We start from the raw sequence: 25,260 nt of genomic DNA, 5'->3' as shown, positions 1-25,260 counted from the left end.
CTGTCACTAGTATCTTTGTGTGCAGTACTTTTTGGTTCATCTTAATACAGCTACTTTAAAACTGACATGGATTCTACCAAGCTATACTCATCTTTCATACCTGCGCTGTTGACTTTGACCAACTCGAAATTTGACCAAATTAGAAGAGAGCTGTAGGGAAACTCACGTGGTGCTAAACCTTCAAGTTGAGAGAATATCCTCCCAAGATTTTCAGCTCTGTAGTTTGGTCCTTTCCCTTCATAGAGTGTAGGTATAAAACAAATGGAAAATCCTGAGTAGAGTGATAGACACACAACCAAGTGAGCAAGTGGACGAATGTATGCTTGCCTTCCTGTACCCACATCAGGGGTAGCTAATGGTTGTGATATTTAGAATTTCTATGAAATTTACTATTTGAAGAGAAAAATCTTTCTTTCTTGAGTTGCTTCTTTTAATGTGTTCTATATGTAAACATTTCTTTTTAAATGCAGCCAGAGCTGTATATGAGCATGTTAGTGCAATTAGAAAGTAACTTGAGATCTTGATCAGTATCTTAGAACTATTCACACAGTGAATCAGAGTAGTCAGTGTTTAGTATATACCACACACAGCAATGTCATGTTTACATAGCATATGTAACTATTTATAAATGTTTCACTATGTAATGTAAAATCTTTTGGTTTTTCCTATCTCTCACAGGGTAATAAGAGATTTGTTTTTAAGTTGTAATGGAGTAAACCAAATAATTGAATTAAATTACTTAGATGGCATTCGAAGTCATTCCCTCAAAGCATTTGAAACTCTGATTATCAGCCTAGGGGAACAACAGAAAGATGCTTCAGTTCCCGGTGTCAATGGGTTAGATGTTGAACAGGAGTTGCCATCCTTAAGTGTGAGTCCTTCTCTCCATAAGCAGCAAGCTTCTTCAGATTCTCCTCGGAGCCTCAGTAAGTTTTATGCCAGTCTCAGAGAAGCTTATCCAAAGAAACGGAAGACCATTCACCAGGATGTTCACATCAACACCATAAACCTCTTTCTCTGTGTGGCTTTTTTATGTGTCAGTAAAGAAGCAGATTCTGATCGGGACTCTGCCAATGAGTCAGAAGATACTTCTGGCTATGACAGTACTGCCAGTGAGCCGTTAAGTCACATGCTGCCGTGTCTGTCTCTTGAGAACGTTGTTTTACCTTCCCCTGAATGTCTGCACCAAGCAGCAGACATTTGGTCCATGTGTCGTTGGATCTACATGTTGAGTTCAGTCTTCCAGAAACAGTTTCACAGGCTTGGTGGTTTCCGAGTGTGCCATGAATTAATATTTATGATAATCCAAAAACTATTCAGAAGTCCTGAAGAGGGGCAAGGAAGAGGACAGGGAGAAATGAGTGTAAGTGAAAACCAGGAGTTAATCAGAATGTCTCAACCTGAGATGACGTTGAAGGGAGATGTGTCATCTTCAACAGCACCAGAACTGGGACATCTGAAAAAGAGTGGTGGCAGCTTGGATGAGTTAGAGTCACAGCATATGTTTCCCACAAGTGTAGAGCAGACTTTGGCTACCGAAGCTGTTCCTGGGGAAGCAAAGGCATTTGCGAGTCAAGAAAATGAGACCTCTCTCCAGAGTATTCGACTTTTAGAGTCCCTCCTGGCCATTTGTCTTCATAGCTCCAGAGCCAGTCAACAGAAGATGGATTTGGAGCTACCTCCTCAGGTGATGCTCTGTCCTTAGTCCAGCTCATATAACATATATGTGTATTGTATGTATTATAGACATATGTAGTAATATACACTATACATGTTATAACAATAGTGTCAATTTATTCTGCCACATATTTAAATTTTTATTTTCATGTATTAATTATACATAAATCTGAAACTCATCATAACAGTTTTATGTATAGTATGTTTAAATCAATTTGCCCTCCATGCCCTCTTTCCTCTCCCACTTCCACTCATCCCCTTTCTCTTCACAGCTGGTTCCTTTTCGTGTATGTGTGTGTGTGTGTGTGTGTGTGTGTGTGTGTGTGTATAAGTAACCCATTGTATTTTATTAGGGTTTTTTATAGGATTCTGGATGAGGAGTTATTTACCAGAGCCGGAGTTCCTTGCCAGAGGTTATACCACAGTAGAAAATGTCTTTCCCATTCTCAGTAACCATTAATTCTTTCTAGATACTGAGAGGGTTGGGATCTCAGGAGCTCTTCTCCCTATTAAATCCACAGGGAGGAGAGAGGCCTCATGGCCCTCCCTCCTCCTGTTTGCTACATACTTTGTTTTTAGAAAGTCCTTTTGTGCTTAGTAGGATACCAAGTGTGGAGGACACAATGAGGCACAAAAACAGTTCTTACTCTAAAGAAGCTTACTGTTTAGTTTTCTGCAAAAATTCCCTTGGGATAGTTTATGAATTAAGTCTTAAATGAGTAGTTATGAATGTTGTGTTTTAGAGTTAAAAGTTCACAGTCTTTGTGATACCGTTGGGTACCCTGCTTCTGTTTCCTGACCTTTGTTTATGGCTCTGGTATGCTCATCATCTGGTCTGTACCTATTTGTTTTACATGTTAGACTTAGAATTCCTTAAAAGAAAAGCAGGTTTTTTTACCCACTGTTATAGAGATCTAGGCAAGCAGTAATAACTTCATTCAAAGGGCAGAACTGAAGGCCAAGAAAAAAATAAGTAGAACTGCTTCTTAGACTCTTAGAGGATCTCTAAGAATAAGGACTTAGCAAACTCTAGAGATAATTAAAACTCTAAAGTTTCAAGAAATGATTTTGTAAAAATTTTAAGATTTATTTATTTTTTTATTTTATGTGTATGAGTATTTTGCCCAAATGTATGTCTGAGCACTATGTGGGCACAGTGCCTGAGGAGGTGAGGAGAGAGGACGTTGGATTCCCTGGAACTGGAGTTACAGGCTGTTGTGAACCACCATATCGGTTCTGGGAATGGAACCTAGGACCTCTGTAAGGACTCTTAACCATTGAGCCATCTCTCCAGCCCCCAAAGAGTGAATTTTTTATGATTCAAATCATTTAAAGCACATTGAAATTTAAATTTATAAATAAAAATTTAACAGTTTTTAAATAGTAAGATATTTGGATAAGAGCTCAAATTTTATACAGTTTACCTTCATATCAATTACAAATAAATGGATTTTTCCCTGCTTGTTGTAATCCATTTTGTCACTGTTTTTTTTTTTAAAGGATGTTATTGATATTCTTAGTCTCTCATTTTATCTTAGAGCTTGTCTGTGGAAAATATATTATGTGAAATGAGGGAACACCTTTCCCAGTCAAAGGTGACGGAAACAGAATTAGCAAAGCCTTTATTTGATGCCCTGCTTCGAGTAGCCCTGGGGAATCATTCAGCAGATTTGGATCCTGGTGATACTGTGACTGAGAAGGTATGAACCCATGTGTCATGTTTTTAAGTACGCCCAGTAGAGACGAGAGCATGCGGGGTGGGACTGGGACACTGGTTTAGCTCACAGGGACATGGATTTTGATCAGGTGAGTTCCTTGGTCCATTCTCCATCATTTGGAATAGGTAGTATTTCATCATTGTTCTGCCTTGAAGAAAAGCAGGATGTCAACACAGTATGCTTCAGTTAATCTAATCTGGGAGTTTTTTCATAATTGTTCCCAATAAGGCAAAAATGTACTTAGGTTTGACAATCTTACATATAACTGATAATCTTTTTTCCCCTAAAAGATTTTAGTTTGGAAAATTTCAAATCTGAACAGAAACAGCACAACACCCTTCCCTGCACCAGCTACTTCCACAGTTGACTGCTCAGAATCAACATGTTTTCTCCCTCCCTCCCTCCCATATCTTTTTTCTTTCTTGAAGTATTTTAAAGAAAATCCTGGTTTGCAGCAACTGATAATCTTTAAATGATAATTCAGGAATAGTGATGTTTAGCTATCTTATCTGGTCCTGTATTGGTACAACTAATATTTCCAGAACTCTCTGCAGACTTTGATTTTAAAATATTCAGCATAAAAATGACCAATACTCATATATAAGACAACAGGAGATTTTGAGCTCTGTTAACATTTTTTCCAAAGTAACTATTTTAAATTTTTTTTCCTGAAACTATATAATGTTCATTTTAACTCATTTCTATTCCTGGTTATGCTTCTTTTACTTTGGTTAACTATTGTTAGCTTTCATCTTTATATAACTTATTTTCTAACCTTTGGTCTAGTAATATATTTGATATTTTATTATATTTGCCATAATATTCCATGTTACTGTTTTCCATAATTTTAAAGCTTATTGGCTTTAAAAATTGACTTTAAAGCTCATAACTTCAATTTATTATTGAATCAAATGGCAGACTATAACAAATTAAAACATCAACTTTATGTTACCTTTTATTGCTGTTGCAATAAAGTACTCTGAGCTTTTATAAACACAAATAGATCCTAAGGTGAAGGTATCAGTAACATTTTTATAAGGAAAAAAAATGAGCTGGGCAATGGTGGTACATGCCTTTAATCGCAGCACTCAGGAGGCAGAGGCAGGCGGATCTCTGTGAGTTTAAGGCCAGCCTGGTCTACATACAAAGTGAGTTCCAGGACAGGCTCTAAAGCTACACAAAGAAACCCTGTCTCGAAAAACAAAACAAAACAAAAAAAACAGAACAAAACAAAACAAAAGTCTTGCCACAGGTATTAGACAGGAAATTGATGCTGGAACCCTTGATTTCTGAGATGCTTAGATGTAGACATTTGCGTTCTGAAATTTTTATTTCACTTGGAAGATTGTTTTAGCTTTTCCAGTTATCTAGTTTATGAAGCATTTAATTAAAAAATAATTTTGGGAAATTGTTCCTATCAACAATATGTGAAAATAATATATGTTTATTATTAGGAGTAAGTCTGTGCAATAGAATACTGCCTTGTTGTGGTTTTCAATCATTCTCTATTGTGTAACTAGAGTGAAAGTTCCTAAGGAGATTTTTTTTCCAGAGAAACAAAAGTGACCAATGGTTTTTTCTGCTACAGCCCTTTGATCTGAGTTATCTGAGAGAGTTTGGGAAATATTGCTGAGTCAATTTCATATTTTTCAGTGACTACTGATTACTAAGATTTTTTTCTCTTAAACAAAATATTGAGATTGTTCTTCAAGTGACTTTTGAGCAATAAGTATTCTGTTATTGAAAAATGAGTCAGTGTCACAACTCTCACCGTTGACTTACATTGACCTTCTAGAGTCGTCAGTCTGAGGAAGAACTGTTGTCCCAGCCTGGAGGTTTTTCTGAAGAAACTGAGGATTCTCAATGTTGTAGTCTGAAACTTCTGGGCGAGGAAGAAGGTTATGAAGCGGATAGTGAAAGTAATCCTGAGGATGGCGATGCCCAAGATGATGGTAAAAATGTCTGTGATGCTTGTTATTGCATTGCCGTCAGGTTGTAAATTAGCAAAATGCTTCATCATGTCCCTACCCAGAGGCCTTACAGTTTCCAAAAGGCATCGTGTCATCATTTTATCTGGTCATCACAACATGTCTGCCATTTAAATGTGTAATTTCAACAGTGGGATCAAAACTATGGAGATAGCTTCAGTGAAAGAGCACTTACTTAGCAAGCCTAAAGCCCCAGATATGATTGATCCCTTGCACTGTAAGGAGAAACAAAACAAAAACCCTTCTTGTCTAAAACAAGTAGGTGCCTAAAAATAAGAATGAAGGAGAAAGTCCTTGTTTTCATATGCATTCCAGCAGAAAAGAAAAGCCGTGTCCAGAAATAGACAGCACAAGGAAAGTCAGGTGATGACCTGTCATTGGCTAGCCAGGGAAACCCTTTCTGAAGAGGTGATATGTATATTGAAATCTCACTGTCAGTGACATCCAGGGGTGTCCTTGGTCATTTCCTGTAGACTAACCTGTCTTTAGAATGGAACTGTGTTTGCATGTGATCTTTTGTGCTGGCTGTGCAGCTGGATAGAGTGGAAAAGATGGTCTGTTTGCTTGTTTTGTGTCAACTTGACACAAGCTAGAGTCAGTTGAGAAGAGGGAACTTCAACTGAGTAAAGACCTCCATGAGACTGGCCTGTGGACAAGCCTGTGGTCCATTTTCTTAATTAGTTATGTGGGAGGGCTCAGCCCATTGTAGGTACCACTCTTGGGCAGACGTCCTGGGATATATAAGAAAGCTGGCAGTGCAAGCCATGGGGAACAAGTCAGTAAGCAGCACTCCTCCATGGCTTCTGCTTCTGTTCCTGCCTCCACGTTACTGCCCTGAGTTCTGGCCCTGACTTCCTTCAGTGATGGAGCATGACCTGAGAGTTGTAAGCTGAAATAAACCCTTGCCTTCCCAACTTGCTTTTTGTAGTGGTGTTTTATTACAGCAATAGAAAGCCTAACTGAGATTATGTGAGTCAAAAGATTTTGTGAGGGCTCTTTCTTTTCAGATATTGGACTTGGGACTTTCCCAGTCTTTAAATTTACAGTAGTTTATTCTTGCTAAAAGTAAATTTTCTCTTTTTCATGGAGGGAATAAGAACAATCACCGACTTTAAAGTTGAAAGGTATAATGGACCTATAGTTTGTGCTTTTTGAAAAAAATATTTGTTTAATGGTAGTTTTATCATAACCTAGGTATAACTTTACAGTGGTAGATTTCCTTTGTGTGCTTGTTAACTAAATCTCAGCGTAAAGATGTCTAGTCTAGGGAGAAATTTATAAATTTCTTTACTAAGTGAAATTTACTATGTGTGTGTTATATGTACATGTTCTTATGGGTATGTGCATACATGTGTATGAGTGTGCATCTATGTGTGTGCCTTTGGAGGCTAGAGGCCCACATCAAGTGTTTTCTTCAATAATTTTTCATCTTTTATTTATTTATTTTTTGAGACAAGGTCTTACTGTGTAGCTCTGGCTGTGTTGGAACTCACTATGTAGACCAGGCTGGCTTCAAACTCTGTTTTATTTATTTATATGATTATTGTGTGGGTACATATAATGTAGGGGGACAAGCACATGTGTGCCATGGTGTGTGTTTGGTCAAAGGACAACCCTGTGGAGTCAGTTCTCTCTTTTCACCTATCCATGGGTTCCAGGGTTCAAACTCAGGTTGTAGGTAATACTTGAATGGCAAGCACCTTTACGTACTGAGTCATCTCACATGCCTCCTTGAACTTACTTCGAGACAATCTCTGACTGAACCTAGAGCTTGCTGATTCTGATTAAGCTGGCTGGCCAGTGAGCTCCAGGCATTCACTTGCCCTAGGCCTGGTATCACCGGTTCTTGGCACAAGCGCCCAGCTTTTTGTATGGGTGCTAAGAGTCTGAACTTGGGTCCTCATGATTGTGTAGCAAGCACTCTTCCAAGCCCTTGTATAAACACTTTTTTTTTTTTAATTTATTTTAATTTATTTTGCAATACAATTCAGTTCTACATATCGGTCACGGATTCCCTTGTTCTCCCCCCTCCCGTCCCCCTCACCTTCCCCCCAACGCCCCCCCCCCCATTCCCATCTCCTCCAGGGCAAAGCCTTCCCCACAGACTGAGGTCAACCTGGTAGACTCAGTCCAGGTAGGTCTAGTCCCCTCCTCCCAGGCCGAGCCAAACAATCCTGCATAGGCCCCAGGTTTCACACTTTTAAAGAGTGCATCAGACCCTGTTAAGGTCAGTCAGTAAGACAGTCATAAGAGGACAATGTTTAGACTTCAACAAACCAAGCCTGCTATTACCACAGAAATAGGGGCAGATAAAATAAACTACACTGTGATTTAGATATTTTGGGGTCAGAAAGTTTGGGGTAATTTTTTCCAGTTGCATCAACAGAATGTGTTAAATCTACATCTATAAATCTGTTGGCAATATTTGTAGTTTCATTGAAGATCAAAATTACTTTCATAATTAAACTGTCCATAAGACTTGATTGTTCAAGATACAAACCCTAATCTACATTAAGGTTGCAGGAAAATGCTTTGTGAGCATTTTAATAAAAACAGCACAGTTTTCATTAAATGTTTTTAGTGATGAGTTAGGGTTGAAATATTCAGTTTTTTGGGAAATAAAAACATTCTTTTCTTTCCTTTTTCAGGAGTAGAATTAAAACCTGAAGCAGAAGGTTTCAGTGCATCGATTATTCCAAACAACCTACTTGAAAACCTCACTCACGGAGAGATAATATACCCTGAGATCTGTATGCTGGAGTTAAATTTGCTTTCTACTAGCAAAGCTAAACTTGATGTGCTTGCTCATGTGTTTGAGAGCTTTCTGAAAGTTGCCAGGCAGAAGGAAAAGAACATTTCTCTGCTCATGCAACAGGTAAAAGATGTACTAAGTTGAATCAGTATTTATCACACTCATGCCCCGATTATTCATTTCCTTATATAATAACCCAACTTGTCTGAAAATTATTTGAGATGATTACTTAACTTTTGTTATGCCTTCACTGCGTTTTGACTTTCAAGTGATTTTCTAAAATCTAATTTTGCATTTCTCTAATAAGTAGCATAAAATCAATATTGTCAGTAGCTAAACAGTAGTATATCCTGAGAGCAGATCTTAAAACTTGCATTTAATCCTACAACAGTATTCTTTTCAGTCTTTTAAACTAACTCTCTCTCTCTCTCTCTCTCTCTCTCTCTCTCCACACACACACACACACACACACACACACACACACACACACACACACACACAGGCCTTTATGAAATAATTTATCATGATGTTGCAGTTGTATTGTGCTTTTATGAAGTTAAACATTTAATTTCTTATGTTTCATTTTTTTAATCTTCAGGGAACTGTAAAAATCCTTCTAGGAGGGTTCTTGAATATTTTAACACAAACTAATTCTGATTTTCAAGGTGAGTTGAACCTGGTGTAAAGAAATAGCTTTTTAATTACTGTGATATTGTATGAAGAATTAATGATTATGGCTTCCACTAGCATATTGCTCTGTGGTTTCCAAATTTTTATATGTATCATCTTATTTGTTCCTCACATTCAATGAAATACAAATATTTTTATTGAATAGAGGGAAAATGTAAATTCCAAGGCCTGAAGTAAGTTGTTTAGTAGCTTCCTGGAGAGTGTGACCTGGTATGAACAGTGTACTGCATTATCTGTTGTTCTTTTCTCTACTTAGTACTTTCTCAGACATTTCAGGAATTCATCATGAAAATTAATGTGATTTATGACCACAGTAAATCTAAATTATAGTTGGAAGATTAAGGCTAATATATGTGAAATGTTAATTTGGGTTTGTGTAATGCTTCTTTCCTCCAAGTTAAATTCACATGTTTTTGTCAGGAATATCCAATATTAGTGTTGAGTCCCCTAGAGGATATCGTATCAAAGACTTTGTGATGTCTATGTCTTATAATTAGGGATGTTAATTTTAATCAATTTCAGGTTAAGATGGTCTACTAGGTTTTTCTATTGTAATTTGTAAGTATCTTATGGGTAGCAATGTGAAAGTATGTAAATTTCTCTTTTCTCACATTTTAGCCCACAGTTTTTAGCATTAACTGGTAATTGTGCCTGAAAAGAGTAGTACTGTAATGTTTGCCAAATAGTGATTTTCTATTTCTGGCATTCTTTGTACATTTATGAATTGGGATTGTACGAGAAGGAAAAGCTTTCTCTTCTCCATTTTCTTACTTAATGCGTGAGTATGTTGTGCTCATGTTACATTCTTTCTTACCAGTTTTCTCATTATGAATATTTAACACTGGTATGACATATTAAAGTTTATAAACCTCCATTAGACCTTATTGTTATCTGACATTCATAGCATATTCAGTTTTTCCTAAGTTGTTACCCAATGTCCTTTTTTTATTCAAAGAGCTCTTCCAGGATACATTACAAATCAACTGTTGTATTTCCTTGTTTTTGTTGATATGCCTTTTCTCTCAAGCCCAGGAAAGACTGATTCATGATCACAAAGATTTTATTTCTAAAAATTATTTTCTCCTCTCCATATTCTTTGCTCTTTATTTTCTTGCATATGAGTTGTAATCTTGGGCTTTGAAGTTGAATCCTATCATGTTTCTTATCTCATGTATTTCTCCTTTTGTGTTATATTCTGGGAGTTTTTAAAAAATTCTGTTCACATTTTATCCAGATTTTAATTTTGGTAACTGCCCATTGTCTTATTTCCTTTTCTGTTCCTGTGACAAAACACCATGACCAAAGCAACTTATAGAAGAAAGCATTTAATGGGGGCTTACAATTTCAGAGAGTGAATCCCTGACCATCATGACAGGGAACATGGCAGCAGGCAGGCAGGCATGACCCTAGAGCAGTAGCAGAGAACTTACATCTGATCCATAACAGGAGGCAGGGAGAGAGAAAGCTAACTGGGAAAGGTGTAGGCTGTTGAAATCTCAAAGCCCACCCCCAGTAACACATCTCCTCCAACAAGGTCACACTTCCTAATCCTTCTCAAACAGTTCCATCAAACAGATAATCCTACCAGGGCCAGTCTCATTCAAACCACACCTGTTTTATAGTTAAGAGGTCCTTTGGCTTGATTATTTTTTGTTTTTTAAAATTAATGTGTATGTGTGCACATGCGTGCGTGCATGCGTGCATGTGTGTGTGTGTGTGTGTGTGTGTGTGTGTGTGTGTGTGTGTGTCCCTGTCCCCATTCTCTCATTCACACTGAAACCTGTCAGGTTTTGTTATTTAGTGTGACTTAGTGATTTTTTTAATTGATTCTTTGAGAGTTTCACGTCATGCACCCCAATCCCACTCATTTCCCAGTCTTTCCATGTCTGCCCTCTACCCTTGTAGCTCCCCCCAAATAAAAAAAAATTGGGCTCCCCCAAAATAAAAAAAATTGGTCCTCCATCTTTCCCACTTCCCCACATACTCATTTGTCATAGTGGCCTTGGGAGCTGCAGTGAATCACGCAGCATATGCTTTACCCCAACAGCTTTACTTGCAAATGTTCATCTCAGTGAGTCATGGTCTGGTTCAAGGTCTCTGACTTCTGGTTCACCATCAATACTGGAGCCTCACTGAGACTCCTCTTGGATATCTTGCTGTTGCTACAAATCATGGAGATCCTGCAGCTGTGATTCCTCAGGACCAGTCAGTCCCTTTAGGTGCTCCAGCAGGTCATAGATGGGGTAGATCTTGGAATGGGCCAACTCAAAGCCCTGAATGTGGGCCTGGGTAGTAGCTGATTTGGTCAGTCTGGGCCTCTGGGACTCCCCATCATCCCTTTAGGTGAGGGTCAGGGCCAGTTCTCCATGCAGTGGCCGGCATGGGGGAGGGAGAACAGTTTTCCTAGGGCTTTGGAAGGTTGGGGCAGGCTTTTTCATGCCCATGTCTTTGGGGCCAGTTCGCGATGGGGGCAGCTATCCCACTAAGTTGGGCAAGGGGAAACCTGTCAAAAAACAAAAACAGAAAACAGAAGCACACATTGATTGTGTTACTTTTCTATTCAAAACCTTTACTGGACTTATATTAATTACCTGAGGGTAAATAAAATCCATGCCAGTTTATGGTCTCCTGACAAGCTGTCCTCTCAGAAACACTTCCTCTTACACCATTCTGTCTGTTCATTGCCTTTATGAAACAGGCTAGTCTGTTTCTAGTCTTAAACCTCCAGTCCTTTAGGATGCACCTCAGGTTTTACATCAGTATTGTTTTTGTCATGTCTAAAGTGGAGAGAAGAATTCATACTTTCTGTTTTGGAGGGAGGAGCAGCTGAGGCATAAATGTAAAAATATACTTGAAGCGCTGTAAAATGATCTATAAAAATAGTTGTTATTTTAAAGAATTTTTATGAATTAGTGTGCCATTGCTTTTGTTTATGCTAAACTCTTTAGTAGAATAAAGAACATGGTTAAAATAAATATCTTGTGGTATTTATGTAATTTTGCTATTTTTTATTTTTGTCATTTAATTTCTAAGTAATATGTGGTAGTTATAATATAAACAATCTGTTGTTTTATTAGTCTTGGTTCATTTGCCTTTAGTTATTTTGCTATTTCTTTAGCAGTTTTTATGATTACTAACTAGATTGTTTATAATCATTCCACACGAAAGAATAGTTTTTTTTTATTTCTTTCAATGAAAATTGCTTATATCTTCCTTGAATTAAATGTGTACTGGCTTTAATTTTTTCCTCTTTTTAAAATTTAGCATGCCAGAGAGTATTGGTGGATCTTTTGGTGTCTTTGATGAGTTCAAGAACGTGTTCAGAAGAGCTAACCCTTCTTTTGAGAATATTTCTGGAAAAGTCTCCTTGTACAGTAAATATGCTAGAATTTCTTACATTTTCACTAATTCTTTAATAGAATGTGTATTTTACTAATTTGTAAATCACTAAGCTTTTGATATTGTAATTACTATTTAGCCAGTTCCATGTTTTATGTTTGACAGATTCAGTTATATTATCTGTGTATATCTTAACCATTTCAATTTGATTTGGACTAACCAGTCACCTTTAGCCCTATGTCAACTCCAACCTTTGTGCTTGAGAAATGCTGTGCTTTTATTTACTAAAGAGAATTTAAGTATGAGTAACATCAATCATCCCGAATTTGTCCTTTTTCTAAAGAACCACTATCTGTTCTTTAGTTGAGTATTCTCTTTCCCATTGCTGTATAGGTTAGTGGCTCTTAGCTAGGAAACTCATTTTTATAATGCAGTCTGGACTGGAAGACTCTGCAGATGAGTCTAGAATGTGGAGGCTGCCCGAGGTGAAGCAGGATGAACAGAGTCCTGTCCACTTCACTGCCCATCTCTTCACCACTACAGTCTCAAGGCCCCACAGAAGCTCCGTCAGACACCAGTGTGGGTCATTGAAGGCTGCCTCTGTATTGATTGGTTATTTCTAGAGCTTGTCTTCAGCACACTTTCCCTCACCATGGTCGACATTGAAGATTATTTTATGCATGAGTAAGGCATTGTACTAGGCTAATCTTTCATACTTTTTAACTTGGTTCTCTTTGGTCATTGTCCTGCTTTTAATTAAGTGTGCATTTCAACATTCCATCTCTAACCTTTTTTGTATTCCATTTAAGCAAAAAACCTTAAAATTTACTTCACTTTCCTTGAAACAAATGAAAGAAATTTTCCTTGGCTTGGTAGAAAAACATGTGAAATAACTTAGATAGTAATTGGGCATTCAATTTTATGTAGTTTATCGTTTAGGAATCTGGAGAGTTTGTAAAATTGTATCCCCTCACTTAAAAATATTTGAGCTATGGGACTAGAAAGATGTTTCAGTGACTAGAGTGCTTGCTGCTCAGTCATGAAGGGCGGAGTTCAGATCCCGGCACCCACCTCAGGCAGCTTACAAATACCTGTACCTCCAGCTTCAAGGGATCTGATCCCATTTTCTGGCTTCTTCAGGCACCTGCTCAGGCAGGCAGGCATGTATGCATGCATACATGCACACACACACACACACACACACACATACTAATAAAAATAAATCTTAAAAATAATTTTGAGAGAAATACCATGAGGAAGTAATTACCTTGTTTTATAGAATAATTCCTGATATAATTATTGTATTTCATTTATGATACTTAAAAAACTGCTCATAAATATTAGATTTATACTGTAAGATACCAAATTTAAACCAAATTTATCAAAAGATTACATAATAATTAAATCTCTATATCTTAAGTAAAAACTAAAGTTTTGAAGATATGGTAGATATACTATTGAAATTAAAAGGCTACTATATACAGGTATGTTTGTATTTTTACTTATAACCTGAATTTTGAGATCATTCATAATGTATCTGGTTTCAAGATTGTAAACTTTTCCTTGTTTTTCTTTTTCTCTAGGAAATTCTTCTCCTTGGTATTCAGAAAATTGTGGAGAGTGATTTTACCATGAGCCCTTCACAGTATCTAACTTTCCCTTTGCTGCACACCCCAACTTTAAGCAATGGTGTCTCACCGCAAAAATCTCCCGGGATTCTTAACAGTAAAGCCTTAGGCTTATTGAGAAGGGCGCGGATTTCCCGAGACAAGAAGGAGGCTGACAGAGAGAGTTTTCCCTCTGGGCTGCTTTCCTCTTGGCACATAGCCCCAATCCACCTGCCATTGCTGGGGCAGAACTGCTGGCCACACCTGTCAGAAGGATTTAGTGTCTCTCTGTGGTTTAATGTGGAGTATATCCATGAATCCGAGAGTGCTGCAGAAAGAGGAAAGAAGGTAAAGAAAAGAAACCAGCCATCCGTTCTACAGGACGGCAGTTTGGAAGCAGCAGGTATGGTGGCAGGGGTCTGATCTGTACACAAACTCTTCAGATAGCCCTTTGCTGAGCTGCGAGGATATTCGGCAGTGTTTTAATGTGTTCTTTTCACCTTAAAGGCCATACTTAACTACTGAATTACCAAAGCCTGAGATTTTGACAGCCTTGAAATCTCCATTTTCTTCTAAAGCTTAGATGTGGAAGGGTTATAGAGGCCCCGTATCTACAACTGCTGCTGAAGTTAGCAGTCCCATTATTGTGATGGGGTGGCCCCTGATTCTAGGAAAGGAATAAATAAAACCCTACAGCCACTTTTATTTCAGGTTCTGCTCCTTCTGTGTCTTACCTCGGTGGCTCCTAGTTCCTATCGCTGAACAGGTATATGCAACAGTCCTTCTCCAAAGTTAGGACAGAGTTTACCCGTAACTGAAAAATTAGTTAGGCTGCATTGAAACTGCATCTTGTTTTTGTTCTCTTCTTTCTTAGGCATGCAACAGTTTCTTGGGACATACAGCAGCTAGAGGGAATAGTCTTAGAAACTGGTTGTGCATTTTTTTTAACCTGTTGAAGAAAATGGTTGCTAATAGTTACATAGTCATAGCTGCTAATGTTCCTTTTCTTTGAAAGCCTGAGCCTTTGGACGTGCACTGTGTATTTTAGTACATCTTTGCTTAGTTTAACATAAAGTCACATCATAGTAACAAACAGCTCATCATGCATACTCAGGTAGTTCAAGAGTTAAGTGGTAAGATGGCATTGGAAGGATAACCAGTATAAACATTTCCCTTAGCTGGAGACTAACTATGATGCAAGGTTTCAGCATGACTTAACACTCTTCTTCAAAGGTCACCCACTACTCTAAATAATGACATTTCAAGTAGCAGCTTTTCTAAGGAGAGTAAAAATAATTAAAAATAATCTTATTTTTCTAATAGGATTATTGTATTGGAGATCATAGATGGTGTGTGTTCCCTAGACCAGGGTCAGTTGTGTTACAGTGGCCCAAACCAACAAAAGCAGGAGCTGGATACAGAGTGGAGCTGATTACAGTCCTTCAGCAGTCCTACCCATACCTGCCCTTAGTTGTCATGTATTTTAAATCATTTAATAATTTTTAAAACGCTGTTTTTTGCCCACTGTGTTCTTTTGAAGTTAACATTTAACCTTTGGAAATATTGCTTGAATCTAGTTCAGACATTTGGGGTAAATAACCTGTTACAAAGAAACCAACATGCATTGTATTCTTTTAAATTAACTTTTCACACAGTTTTTATGAACTATTTTGTTGATGATTCTAACATTTTTCTCACAGAAGGTGATAGACCAGAAGGTACAGAATCCATCAATCCTGGTGACAGACTCATAGAAGATGGCTGTATTCATTTGATTTCATTGGGATCCAAAGCATTGATGATCCAAGTGTGGGCTGATCCCCACAATGGCACTTTTATCTTTCGGTATTGATTATCCTCAACTCTTAATAAATAGGTCATGTATTTAAATAATTTATATAAGAAGTTATTGAGTAATATTTATAAGAACAATCTTACTGATATTTAGAGAAAAAAATTAAAAGGATGATTATCAGACAAGCACATAGATTCTATGTAGCAGTAGACAGATAGCAAAACATGGCAAATCAAGTGCTTATGACATGCAATGGAAATGACTCGAGTAGTCCAATTGGCAATAGTAGCATCATCAAATCAGGTTCCTAAATGTCCAGCAGAAATGACTGGAGAAGTCTTGCTGAAAACAGTCATGTTGGCATTCCTGGTTGACAGGTTCACAAGTACATAAGGATTCTCTAGCTTCCTGTACCACTATAACCGTTTTTATGCCATACAATAATGATAGTAATCTCTGTTGGAAAGTGTTTCTCCACCTAGCTGATCTCCAGGGCACAATGTTTTCACTAGAACAATTCACTCTCCTTCTGCCCTTAAAGGTGCTGTTTTCTTGTTCTTCTTTTTCCCTAACACAGGGCTGGAGGGTGGGGGCAGCCTGTCTCTGAACAAAAGACACTGAGAAAAACATACTTGAGTTTGAAATGGGGGTGTGGTGTCTATCTTGCTTCCAGAGCCAGCTTCTCAGTCAGCTCAAACAGCACACGGCAATTTACCAGTTTAATGTGTCTTTCTAAAAGTAAAAATTAAAGCCAGTATGTTATTTAGATTTTGTTTTATAGATATTATAAATGTTACCAGGTATTTTCTACATACATTTTCCTTATTCTTTTAGTAATCCTTCAAGTGAGTTAGCATCCAATATATTCTAGTATTTAGACATTTATTACAGTATTATTAATTTCTTTGTGAACCAGTTATTACATTATAATTTCTAAAATAGACAATGAGTATGTAAGAAGAAATTGATTGTAAAAACTGATTTCTAGAAATTATTGCCCAAGTTATTAACATCAGTCATTGAGTCTAATCCATTTTAGTTCATAAGTTGAAGAAGCAGATATGGTATAAAAGAAAGAACTACTGACTTTCTCACTTCATTTTAAAATAGAAGTGATTTTTAATATCACATATTGAGAATCGCAGTGTATGTGTTAACTATTAAGGTCAGAATTTTCATGTTTTTGACCTGTGATTTTTTTTCTACAGTGTGTGCATGGACTCAAATGATGACATGAAAGCTGTTTCACTAGCACAAGTTGAATCACAGGAGAATATTTTCTTTCCAAGCAAATGGCAGCACTTGGTACTTACCTATCTTCAGCATCCTCAAGGGAAAAAGAATGTCCATGGGGAAATTTCCATATGGGTCTCTGGACAGAGGTACTAAACATTCTCAGAAAATATTCTTTTCAGCTACAGTTTTAGCTTTTGTCTTCATTCCTGAAATATTGCAGACTAGGTAAAATTTAATATGTACTGAAAGAAATTCGTATCAAAATTGGATTTTTTCTGTTTATCACTTCAATACATAACAAGTCTTCCATGCTGAAAATTGTCCATGAATTCTGCTCTTGAGGATTCAACCAACATCAGACTGAAAATATTTGAGAATTGCACTATGATGAACATGTACAGTCTTACCTCTTGTTTATTCTCTAAATAATAAAGTATAACAACTATTTATAAGGCATTTATTTTAGGTGTTGTAAGTAACCTAAAGATAGCTTAATGTATAGAAGAGATTATATGTTGCTATATGCTCGTATGGCATTGTCTATAAGGGATTTGAGTATTCTCAGCTTTTGGTTATCTGTGAGATGCCTGGAACCAACCTCTGGTGAATATCATGGACTGCTGTATTTAGGTATGAGGAGAAAGCCAAAACCCTGGGCAGTAGATATTTATGAACAATATATACTAGATAAGTAATGTGGTATTGTCCCTCAAACTTATGTATTACAAGGATGAATTCACAAGGAATTCTTTAAATTAATTGAATAAGAGGGCTAATATCTAAATTTAATTGAGATTGGAGGAAATTAAAATGACTAGAAAAGAATATAAAGTATTATATGTGGTAATAAACTTAGACGGGTTCTAGAACTATATAAGGTAACAGATTCAGGTAGAAGACTGCATGACTTTGCACAGACTTGACAGCCAAGTTAGTAAACATTTTGTAGACGATCTTAATGTAAAAATTAACCCTGAATGAACTGTGTCCTAGTTTGCTTTCTATCTCAGGGAGAAAAGGATTTATTTGCATATAGGTTACAGTGCATCCTCAAGGAAAGTCAGGGTAGGAGTGCAAGGCAGAAACCCAGCGGCAGAAACTGAAGCAGAGAACACAGAGGAATGCTGTTTACTCCCATGCTAACCCCTGGTTTGCTCCACTACCTTTCATAAACAGCAGAGGACTACCTGCCTAGGGGTATCATAGCCCACAGTGTAGGTCCTCCCCCATCAATCAACAATCAAGACAATGTCCCACATACATGCCCACAGGCAGTCTGATAGAGGCAGTTCGTCAGTTGAGATTCCCTCTTCCTGGGTGACTGTGCCAAGCTGACAAAACTAACCAGCACAAGTTATAAGGTGCCTTGGCTTTGAAAGAGTGAAGTGAAATAGCATGTTGGAAGATACAGAATTTAAAACTAGTTTATCATGGGAGAGCATTGAAGTGGCTGGAAGAGTCTCAGTTGAGTCATGAGAAAGAAAAGTGGGTAGGTGGAAAAGCTTGCCAGGAGTGAGTGCCAGTTATTTTTTCATAAAAGTGTTATGTGTTGTAGGCTTGTTATATTGCAGACCTTTGGCTAGGTGCTTTATATACCTTATCTCCTTATCCTCTCAAAAATTACTCAAAATAGATTAGATCATAGAGGTCACATGTATCCTTAGCAAAAGTTAAGGTGTTTATCAAGGAATGACTGCATGTCAGGCATGGCACTGCTGTAGGAGGCTGCAAGCACTGGTTACTTACAGCCATCAACTTTCAGTCACTGAGGGAGACAAGGAAGAAGGGCTCTGTAAATGGCTTTGGGATAGCTCATAGTGTCTGCTACAGGAAGTTAGACCCATGTTCAGTTTTGTTGATACATTGAAGAAAATACATAAAAACTGAAGCTGGTCTCCATCTTCCAGATAGTATTCTCACCTGCCTTAGCTGGAATGGCAGCTATAACCAATTAGTAAATTTGTTTTCAGAACACTGAAGTTCTGAATTAGAATTGGAGATAGGTCCCTTTCTTCTTAAACACTCTCCTCATTTCTTGGGCTAGTAACAAGTAGCACTCATTGTACTAAGTCTTTGCACTGTACCTCATTTTACCCTTCACACTACATTATGAAGCAGGTATGTTATTGACTTTATTTAACATGCCCAGCTGAGTCCTAGAGTGGGAAAGGAGACTTGCCCAGAGCTGTGCCACATGGAAGGAGTGTAGGCAGAACTTGAACGGAGGCTCCGAGCCTAGATGGGGATGGGGTCCATGCTGTAAACCCTGTTCTGTGCTGCTCCTGCGGCTCTTTTTGCCTCAGGATGGCTGATGGCTATGGGGACCCTACACTAACTAGGCACTTTCAGAGTGAAAGATGAGATTTGTCTCCGATGGTTCTGAGTTATTAGTAGACTTTTGAGTCACACATGTTCTCTCTTTCCTCTCCCATTTACTTCACTTTGAAGAAATTTCCTTGCCAGTTGGTGGAAGTTAATTTCATTGGTTGACAGATCAGTGAACAAGTGACAGGTCAATAATACTATTTTTTTTTTTTTTTTGGTTTTTTGAGACAGGGTTTCTCTGTGTAGCTTTGCGCCTTTCCTGGAACTCACTTGGTAGCCCAGGCTGGCCTCGAGTTCACAGAGATCCACCTGGCTCTGCCTCCCAAGTTCTGGGATTAAAGGCGTGCACCACCACCACCCGGCAATAATACTATTTTGCTCATTTAAATTTGGTTGTTATTGTAGAAGCTGTATAGTTTAACATCCACAAAGAATGCATTTTGTTAACAAGCCAAGCATCATGACTCACACCTGTAATTCCAGTGCTATAGAAGTTGAGGCAGGAGGATTGCTGTGAGTTCAAGGCCAGCCTAGACTACATAGTGAGTTCCTGGCTAGCCTAGACTACAGAGGGAGACTACCTTAGAGAAATGAACAAACAAAAATAACCAAAAAAAAAAACACATAATGACAGTGGAAAATAGCTTCTTAGCATCAAAGTCACACAAACGCAGTAGAAGTGTGTGGCACAGATACACTTCATATTTACTGTGTTTATTTTATGTTCATCTTGCAGTAGGTTTTCTTTCACACTTAAGAAAAGTAAATCGTAAGCCGGGCGGTGGTGGCGCACGCCTTTAATCCCAGCACTCGGGAGGCAGAGCCAGGCGGATCTCTGTGAGTTCGAGGCCAGCCTGGGCTACCAAGTGAGTCCCAGGAAAGGCGCAAAGCTACACAGAGAAACCCTGTCTCGAAAAACCAAAAAAAAAAAAAAAAAAAAAAAAAGAAAAGTAAATCGTAATGTCACTAGGTGGCAGTAGTGTTTTAATTGTGGCCATTTATTGTCTCACAAAGGAGACAGTCATAGATTGTCTCTTTTCTTTTATTTATTAATATATATTAATCAATTATAGGTATTATTTGTTTATATTAAATTAATATATGCTAATAATTACTAATACATTACAAATTATTTATATATACACTAATATACTAATAATTACTTTAATTAATTATATATACAAATTTTCCTATTTGGACTGGTGAAATGACTCACCAGGATAAGATACTTGCCGCCAAGCCTAACAACTGAGTTTGATTCCTGGACGTCAATTGAGGGAATCAACTCCTCCAAATGTCTCTGTGCACCTTAATGTGCATATGCACACACAGATTTATGTACATACATAAATGTAATTTTAAAAATTAAAAGATATTACTATTAAGATAGTTGGATTTATTTACTAAATATTAATCAGATACTAAGATTTTAAAATAAATGTATAAAAAGTTTAATTTCTGAAAGTGAGTTAGCCATGTAGGTTAAGTCTCTGTTTTCCAAATTTTAGACTTTGCCTTAACAGGGAGTTTCCTTACTATGGAGTTTATGGAATTTCTGAAATAGGGGTGGACTTGCACTCAGCGGTTTCTCCAAGCAATGAAGTAAGCCTTACCTATTCTGGCTCTGTTTTATGTAAGAATTCTTGACAAACATTTAAAGAAAAAGAGGAGACTGAACAAAATCTCTGTAATCATTAGCATTAGAAAACAAAATACAAAAAGACTGGCATTTCAGAGATTAGAGACAGCAAAACTTGTGGGCATTCTGAAATTCTGATTCCAACACTTCATGGGGAATATGAAATCTTAGGAAGTATTGCCAAGACAGGAAAGTTTTTGGCAAATTAAAGGGAGATGGTTACTTTATTTCTGTGAACTAGGAAGGCACACATGTAAGAGTCATGTGACAAAGACAGCTTTTAGCAAATGTGTGTTTGCTTCCTCTGGCCAACATGTAGGATCCCTGGGCACTGTCTGCAGCCTGTGGACCACCAGCACCTCTGATCAAGAGACAGAGGCTACCCTCTTTTCTCTCCCATTGATGACAATACATTTCAGGATCTAGAAAAGTTCAGGAATGTCATCTCATTAAGCATTCATGGTATTTCCAAAAATCATTAACTTAATTTTGTTTTTAATGTAGGAAGACTGATGTCACCTTGGATTTTGTGCTTCCAAGAAAAACAAGCTTATCATCAGACAGCAATAAAACATTTTGTATGATTGGTCATTGCTTAACATCCCAAGATGAATTCCTGCAATTAGCTGGAAAATGGGACCTTGGAAACTTGCTCCTCTTCAATGGTATATTTTCCCATAAAGCATTTCCAAACTTTCTTTAAATTACCATGTACTACATAAATTAACCCAACAGCAATCTTGGTCTCTCCTCATTGACTAATGTTTAATTAGTACTGTATTTCCAAGATTCTGAGATTTCACTTTCAGGATATTTTTAACATTTTATAGCCAAACATTTTCTTACAATTGCTGTGTGATGTGGAGATGTAGCTTCTAACCTCATCCCGTACACTTAATCAGCATTACTTTGTAGTCTTGAGAAGTGCACTATCGTGACTAGTAAACCTAGAATGGTCATCTCTTATTTGTGACTTTTAAAGGTTTGCTTATTTTCTGTATATGTGGTTTGCCTGCTTATGTGACTGTGTACTACATACATGCCTGGTGCCCACAGAGGTCAGAACGAGGTGTTGGATCCCCTGTAGCTGTAGCCACAGGAGGTTGTAAGCTGCCATCCTTTGCAAAAGCAGTCAGTGCTCTTAACTACTGAGCCACCCCTCCAGACCCTCTTTTATTCATGATTTTAGTATATTCTATCCAAATAGCAAATTTGTGTGAAAACCATTTAAAAACTAGTAAGCCTGGCCCATAAAGGTATCAATTCAAATTTCACTTTAGAATGAAATACATCAAGAAATAGCTTTCATAAAAAATTCTAAGTTTTCATTTATTAAAAAAAAGAAAGCAGAACAACCCCAAACTTGGTTAAATTGAAATTCACTGTCTTAAGGAACAAATAGACATTTTATCAAAAGCTTCCCAGTTTACATTATATAAATCCATGCATCTTTATATAGTTGACATAGGTTAGTTATCCTTACACTTACTTGGAAACTGAGCCTTTATGAGTTTTATAAGATATAGTGGACAACTGAAAGAATCTGGCAGATAAACATACTCATACTCCTACCTCATTTTCTTGCTATATATGAAAAATTCTACTTGAAATGTTTTAAATAACTAGCTTTGTTTTTCTGCTATCCAGGAGCTAAAATTGGCTCACAAGAGGCCTTTTACCTGTATGCTTGTGGACCCAACTACACATCCATAATGCCATGTAAATATGGCAAGCCAGTGGTTGACTACTCCAAATACATTAATAAAGAAATTTTGAGATGTGACCAAATTAGAGACCTTTTTATGACCAAGAAAGATGTGGATGTTGGTCTCTTAATTGTAAGTTTTAGTTTTATAAGTTTTAACATTGTTAAGTTTGTATAGATGTGTTCATTGGCATGTATAATTAGCAGTGAATTAGATTCATAAAGTTTTCCATTTTCTTTTCTTTTCTTGGAATATAGAGTTTTTTTCCTAAAAAATGTGAAATACTTTAATCTCTTGTTAAACTTGTTTCATTCTTTAAATGTATATATTCTCATTTACTTGGAATTATATTTATCTAGCAATTTTATCAGCTTAGTTTATTTTATACCTAATAATATTTCAAGAAAAATGTTTATGATACATTGAAAATATACCACTTTTAGCCTGATATACTGTTTTTTTTTAAAATCACACATCCCATTCTTTTTCATGCTTAGAAATAAATACAAAGACTCTCTTATAATATTAGTTGTAATTGCATGTAGTAGGGGACCATGAGATAGATGGTTCAGTGGGTAAAGGGGCTTGTTGTGCAAGCCTAGTGACCTGAGCTAGACCTCTGAAACCCATGTGAAGGTAGAAGGAAAACCATATGCATGTTGTAACACGTACATGTGCACACACACAAATAAAAATTAATTGCATATATTCAGGGCTTAGATAACTACTCTTTAGTATCAGTATAAAATGGGAATTTTGCCTTCAAAGTATTGCTAATTTTTCTCTGTTGCTTTTTCACATTATTCTTTTATTTTGTCTTATCAGTATAGAGTTCAGGACTTACTGGTGGGGATTTTTGTTAATAGCACCTGTGAGCTGTACCAGACTGTAGCTGGTTTAATTTATGTACGGATAAGACGTGCTATGCTTAATGAGACTACTTAAACTGCTGTGACTTCTTATAAGTGGCTAAAGCCCAGGATCCTCTCTGACTTCTTTGAGGAATAGCTCAGAGAAGTTCGACATGGGTCAGTGCTGGTTGAAACTACTATCTCCAAGGAGAAATACTGAAGTTTTGACTTAATTTTGTTTACTTATGCTGACAGTGTGAAATTAGTTCTAATCGAAATGAAAACCTGTTCAGAGACACTTTTTTCAATTGAAAATAGATTCTTCTTGCATACAGTATATCCCAACTACAGTTTCCCCTCCCTCCACTCCTCCTAGCAACCTTCCATCTCCCTTCTCCCTCAGATCCACTCCCTCTCCATTTCCTCTCCTTAAAAGAGCAGCCTCCTAGAGACAACAGCTAGACAGGATAAAACACAATACAATAAGACAAGGCAAATGACCTCATATGGAGGCTGGACAAGTACAGGAGGAAAAGAGTCCCAGGAGCAAAAGAGTCAGAGGTTCACTGCTTCCTCTGTTAGGAGTTCCACAGGAACACCAAGCCAACAGCCATAACATATACACAGAGGACCTGGTGCAGACCCCTGCAGGCCCTGTGCCTGCTGCTTCAGTCTCTGCAAGCCAACGTGAGCCTTGCTTAGCTGATTTGGTGGGCCATGTTCTCCTGGTGTCCTCCATCTCCTCTGACTCACAGTCTTTCCTCCCTTAGAGACACTTTTTAACTAAGTGGGCAGCCTGTGAGCAAATCCAAAACAAAAACTTGGGATAAATTAACCCAGAGTTCTCATATGTCTAAGAGTTAGAACAGTGCCAGAAGTAAGCCGAATGTGGCAGAAGACTTAGCTCTCCTGTATTAAATATATAAGGTCTTACCTATGTGAGTTTTATTACAGAAGTGATTAAAACATTCTCTGAATAATGAGAAAAAGGCTTAGTTGTAACTAATATTTTCTATTTTAATCTCATTATTATTCTGGATGTATCAAAGACAGAATCCTCTGCTGTGGCTCATGTTATTGGTCACGGCTTGATTAGCTTGTCATTTCTATTGTAGGAGGAAGCTGTGCTTCTCTGTCCATCTTCGTTTAGTGTAGTGGCCATATTTTTTAAAAATAAAACTATTTAAGGACCTTTTTATGTTGAAATATTTATTTGCTAGTTGATAGCTAACATATTAAAATTTGTTTTGTCACTAAAGGAAAATGTTTGTGTTTTAGGAAAGTCTGTCAGTTGTTTATACAACTTACTGTCCTACTCAGTATACCATCTATGAGCCTGTGATCCGACTCAAGGGCCAAGTGAAAACTCAGCTCTCTCAAAGACCCTTCAGCTCAAAGGAAGTCCAAAGCATCTTGCTAGAACCTTCTCAACTCAAAAGCCTCCGGCCTATGGAATGTAAAACCATCCAGAGCATTCTGCATGAGATTGGTGGGGCTGGTGTATTTGTTTTTCTCTTTGCTAGGGTAAGAATCATGATTATAGCTTTGTCTGGATACAAGCTCCCTCCCTTTTATTGATAAATTGAAGGCTTCTTGTAGAGTACCAAAAAAACTATACTCCACCATGTAAAACTCTTGAGACAAAAAATGATCACATATTACGGATGATACCAAGCTTTCTACAAAGGATGATTAAGGTTTATTTTAACTTACGAAGGTCTTAGGAGTTTTCTATTATCCACAAATATAATTGGAACAAGTAAATGTTAAATATAAGATTGTAATTGCCTTTGGAAAGAAAATATATGCTATACTAATGATATGAAAGAAACGTTTTTTTCCTTTTAAAAATGTTTTTTCATTATGTGTATGTGTCTATATATGTGTATTCACACGTATGTGTAGATACTGGTGGAAGCCAGAGAAGAGCATTAGAG

The 25,260-nt window shown here is 37.3% G+C and overlaps 1 protein-coding gene across 4 annotated transcripts in view; it reads left to right on the top strand.

The window, feature by feature from the left end:
- The window catches only part of Lyst (lysosomal trafficking regulator), a 158,115-nt gene that overhangs the window by 43,061 nt on the left and 89,794 nt on the right, over positions 1-25,260 (top strand). For 3 of the 4 annotated variants that reach the window (XM_052726902.1, XM_052726904.1, XM_052726903.1), the window contains exons 6-17: positions 679-1,687; positions 3,216-3,377; positions 5,191-5,347; positions 8,032-8,258; positions 8,734-8,800; positions 12,090-12,199; positions 13,748-14,174; positions 15,472-15,616; positions 16,775-16,948; positions 21,271-21,431; positions 22,414-22,604; positions 24,602-24,847. In XM_052726902.1, the coding sequence (XP_052582862.1) occupies positions 679-1,687; positions 3,216-3,377; positions 5,191-5,347; positions 8,032-8,258; positions 8,734-8,800; positions 12,090-12,199; positions 13,748-14,174; positions 15,472-15,616; positions 16,775-16,948; positions 21,271-21,431; positions 22,414-22,604; positions 24,602-24,847 (3,076 nt within the window). The remainder of the gene's footprint in view (positions 1-678; positions 1,688-3,215; positions 3,378-5,190; positions 5,348-8,031; positions 8,259-8,733; positions 8,801-12,089; positions 12,200-13,747; positions 14,175-15,471; positions 15,617-16,774; positions 16,949-21,270; positions 21,432-22,413; positions 22,605-24,601; positions 24,848-25,260) is intronic. The other variant, XM_052726905.1, reaches the window with a different exon arrangement.

Source organism: Peromyscus californicus, unplaced genomic scaffold (genome assembly GCF_007827085.1).
Source record: "Peromyscus californicus insignis strain IS unplaced genomic scaffold, ASM782708v3 Scaffold_8__1_contigs__length_139910024, whole genome shotgun sequence".
NCBI classification, from domain to species: domain Eukaryota; kingdom Metazoa; phylum Chordata; class Mammalia; order Rodentia; family Cricetidae; genus Peromyscus; species Peromyscus californicus.
Note: the sequence above shows the minus strand (reverse complement) of the source record. Positions and strands in the feature narration are given on the sequence as shown.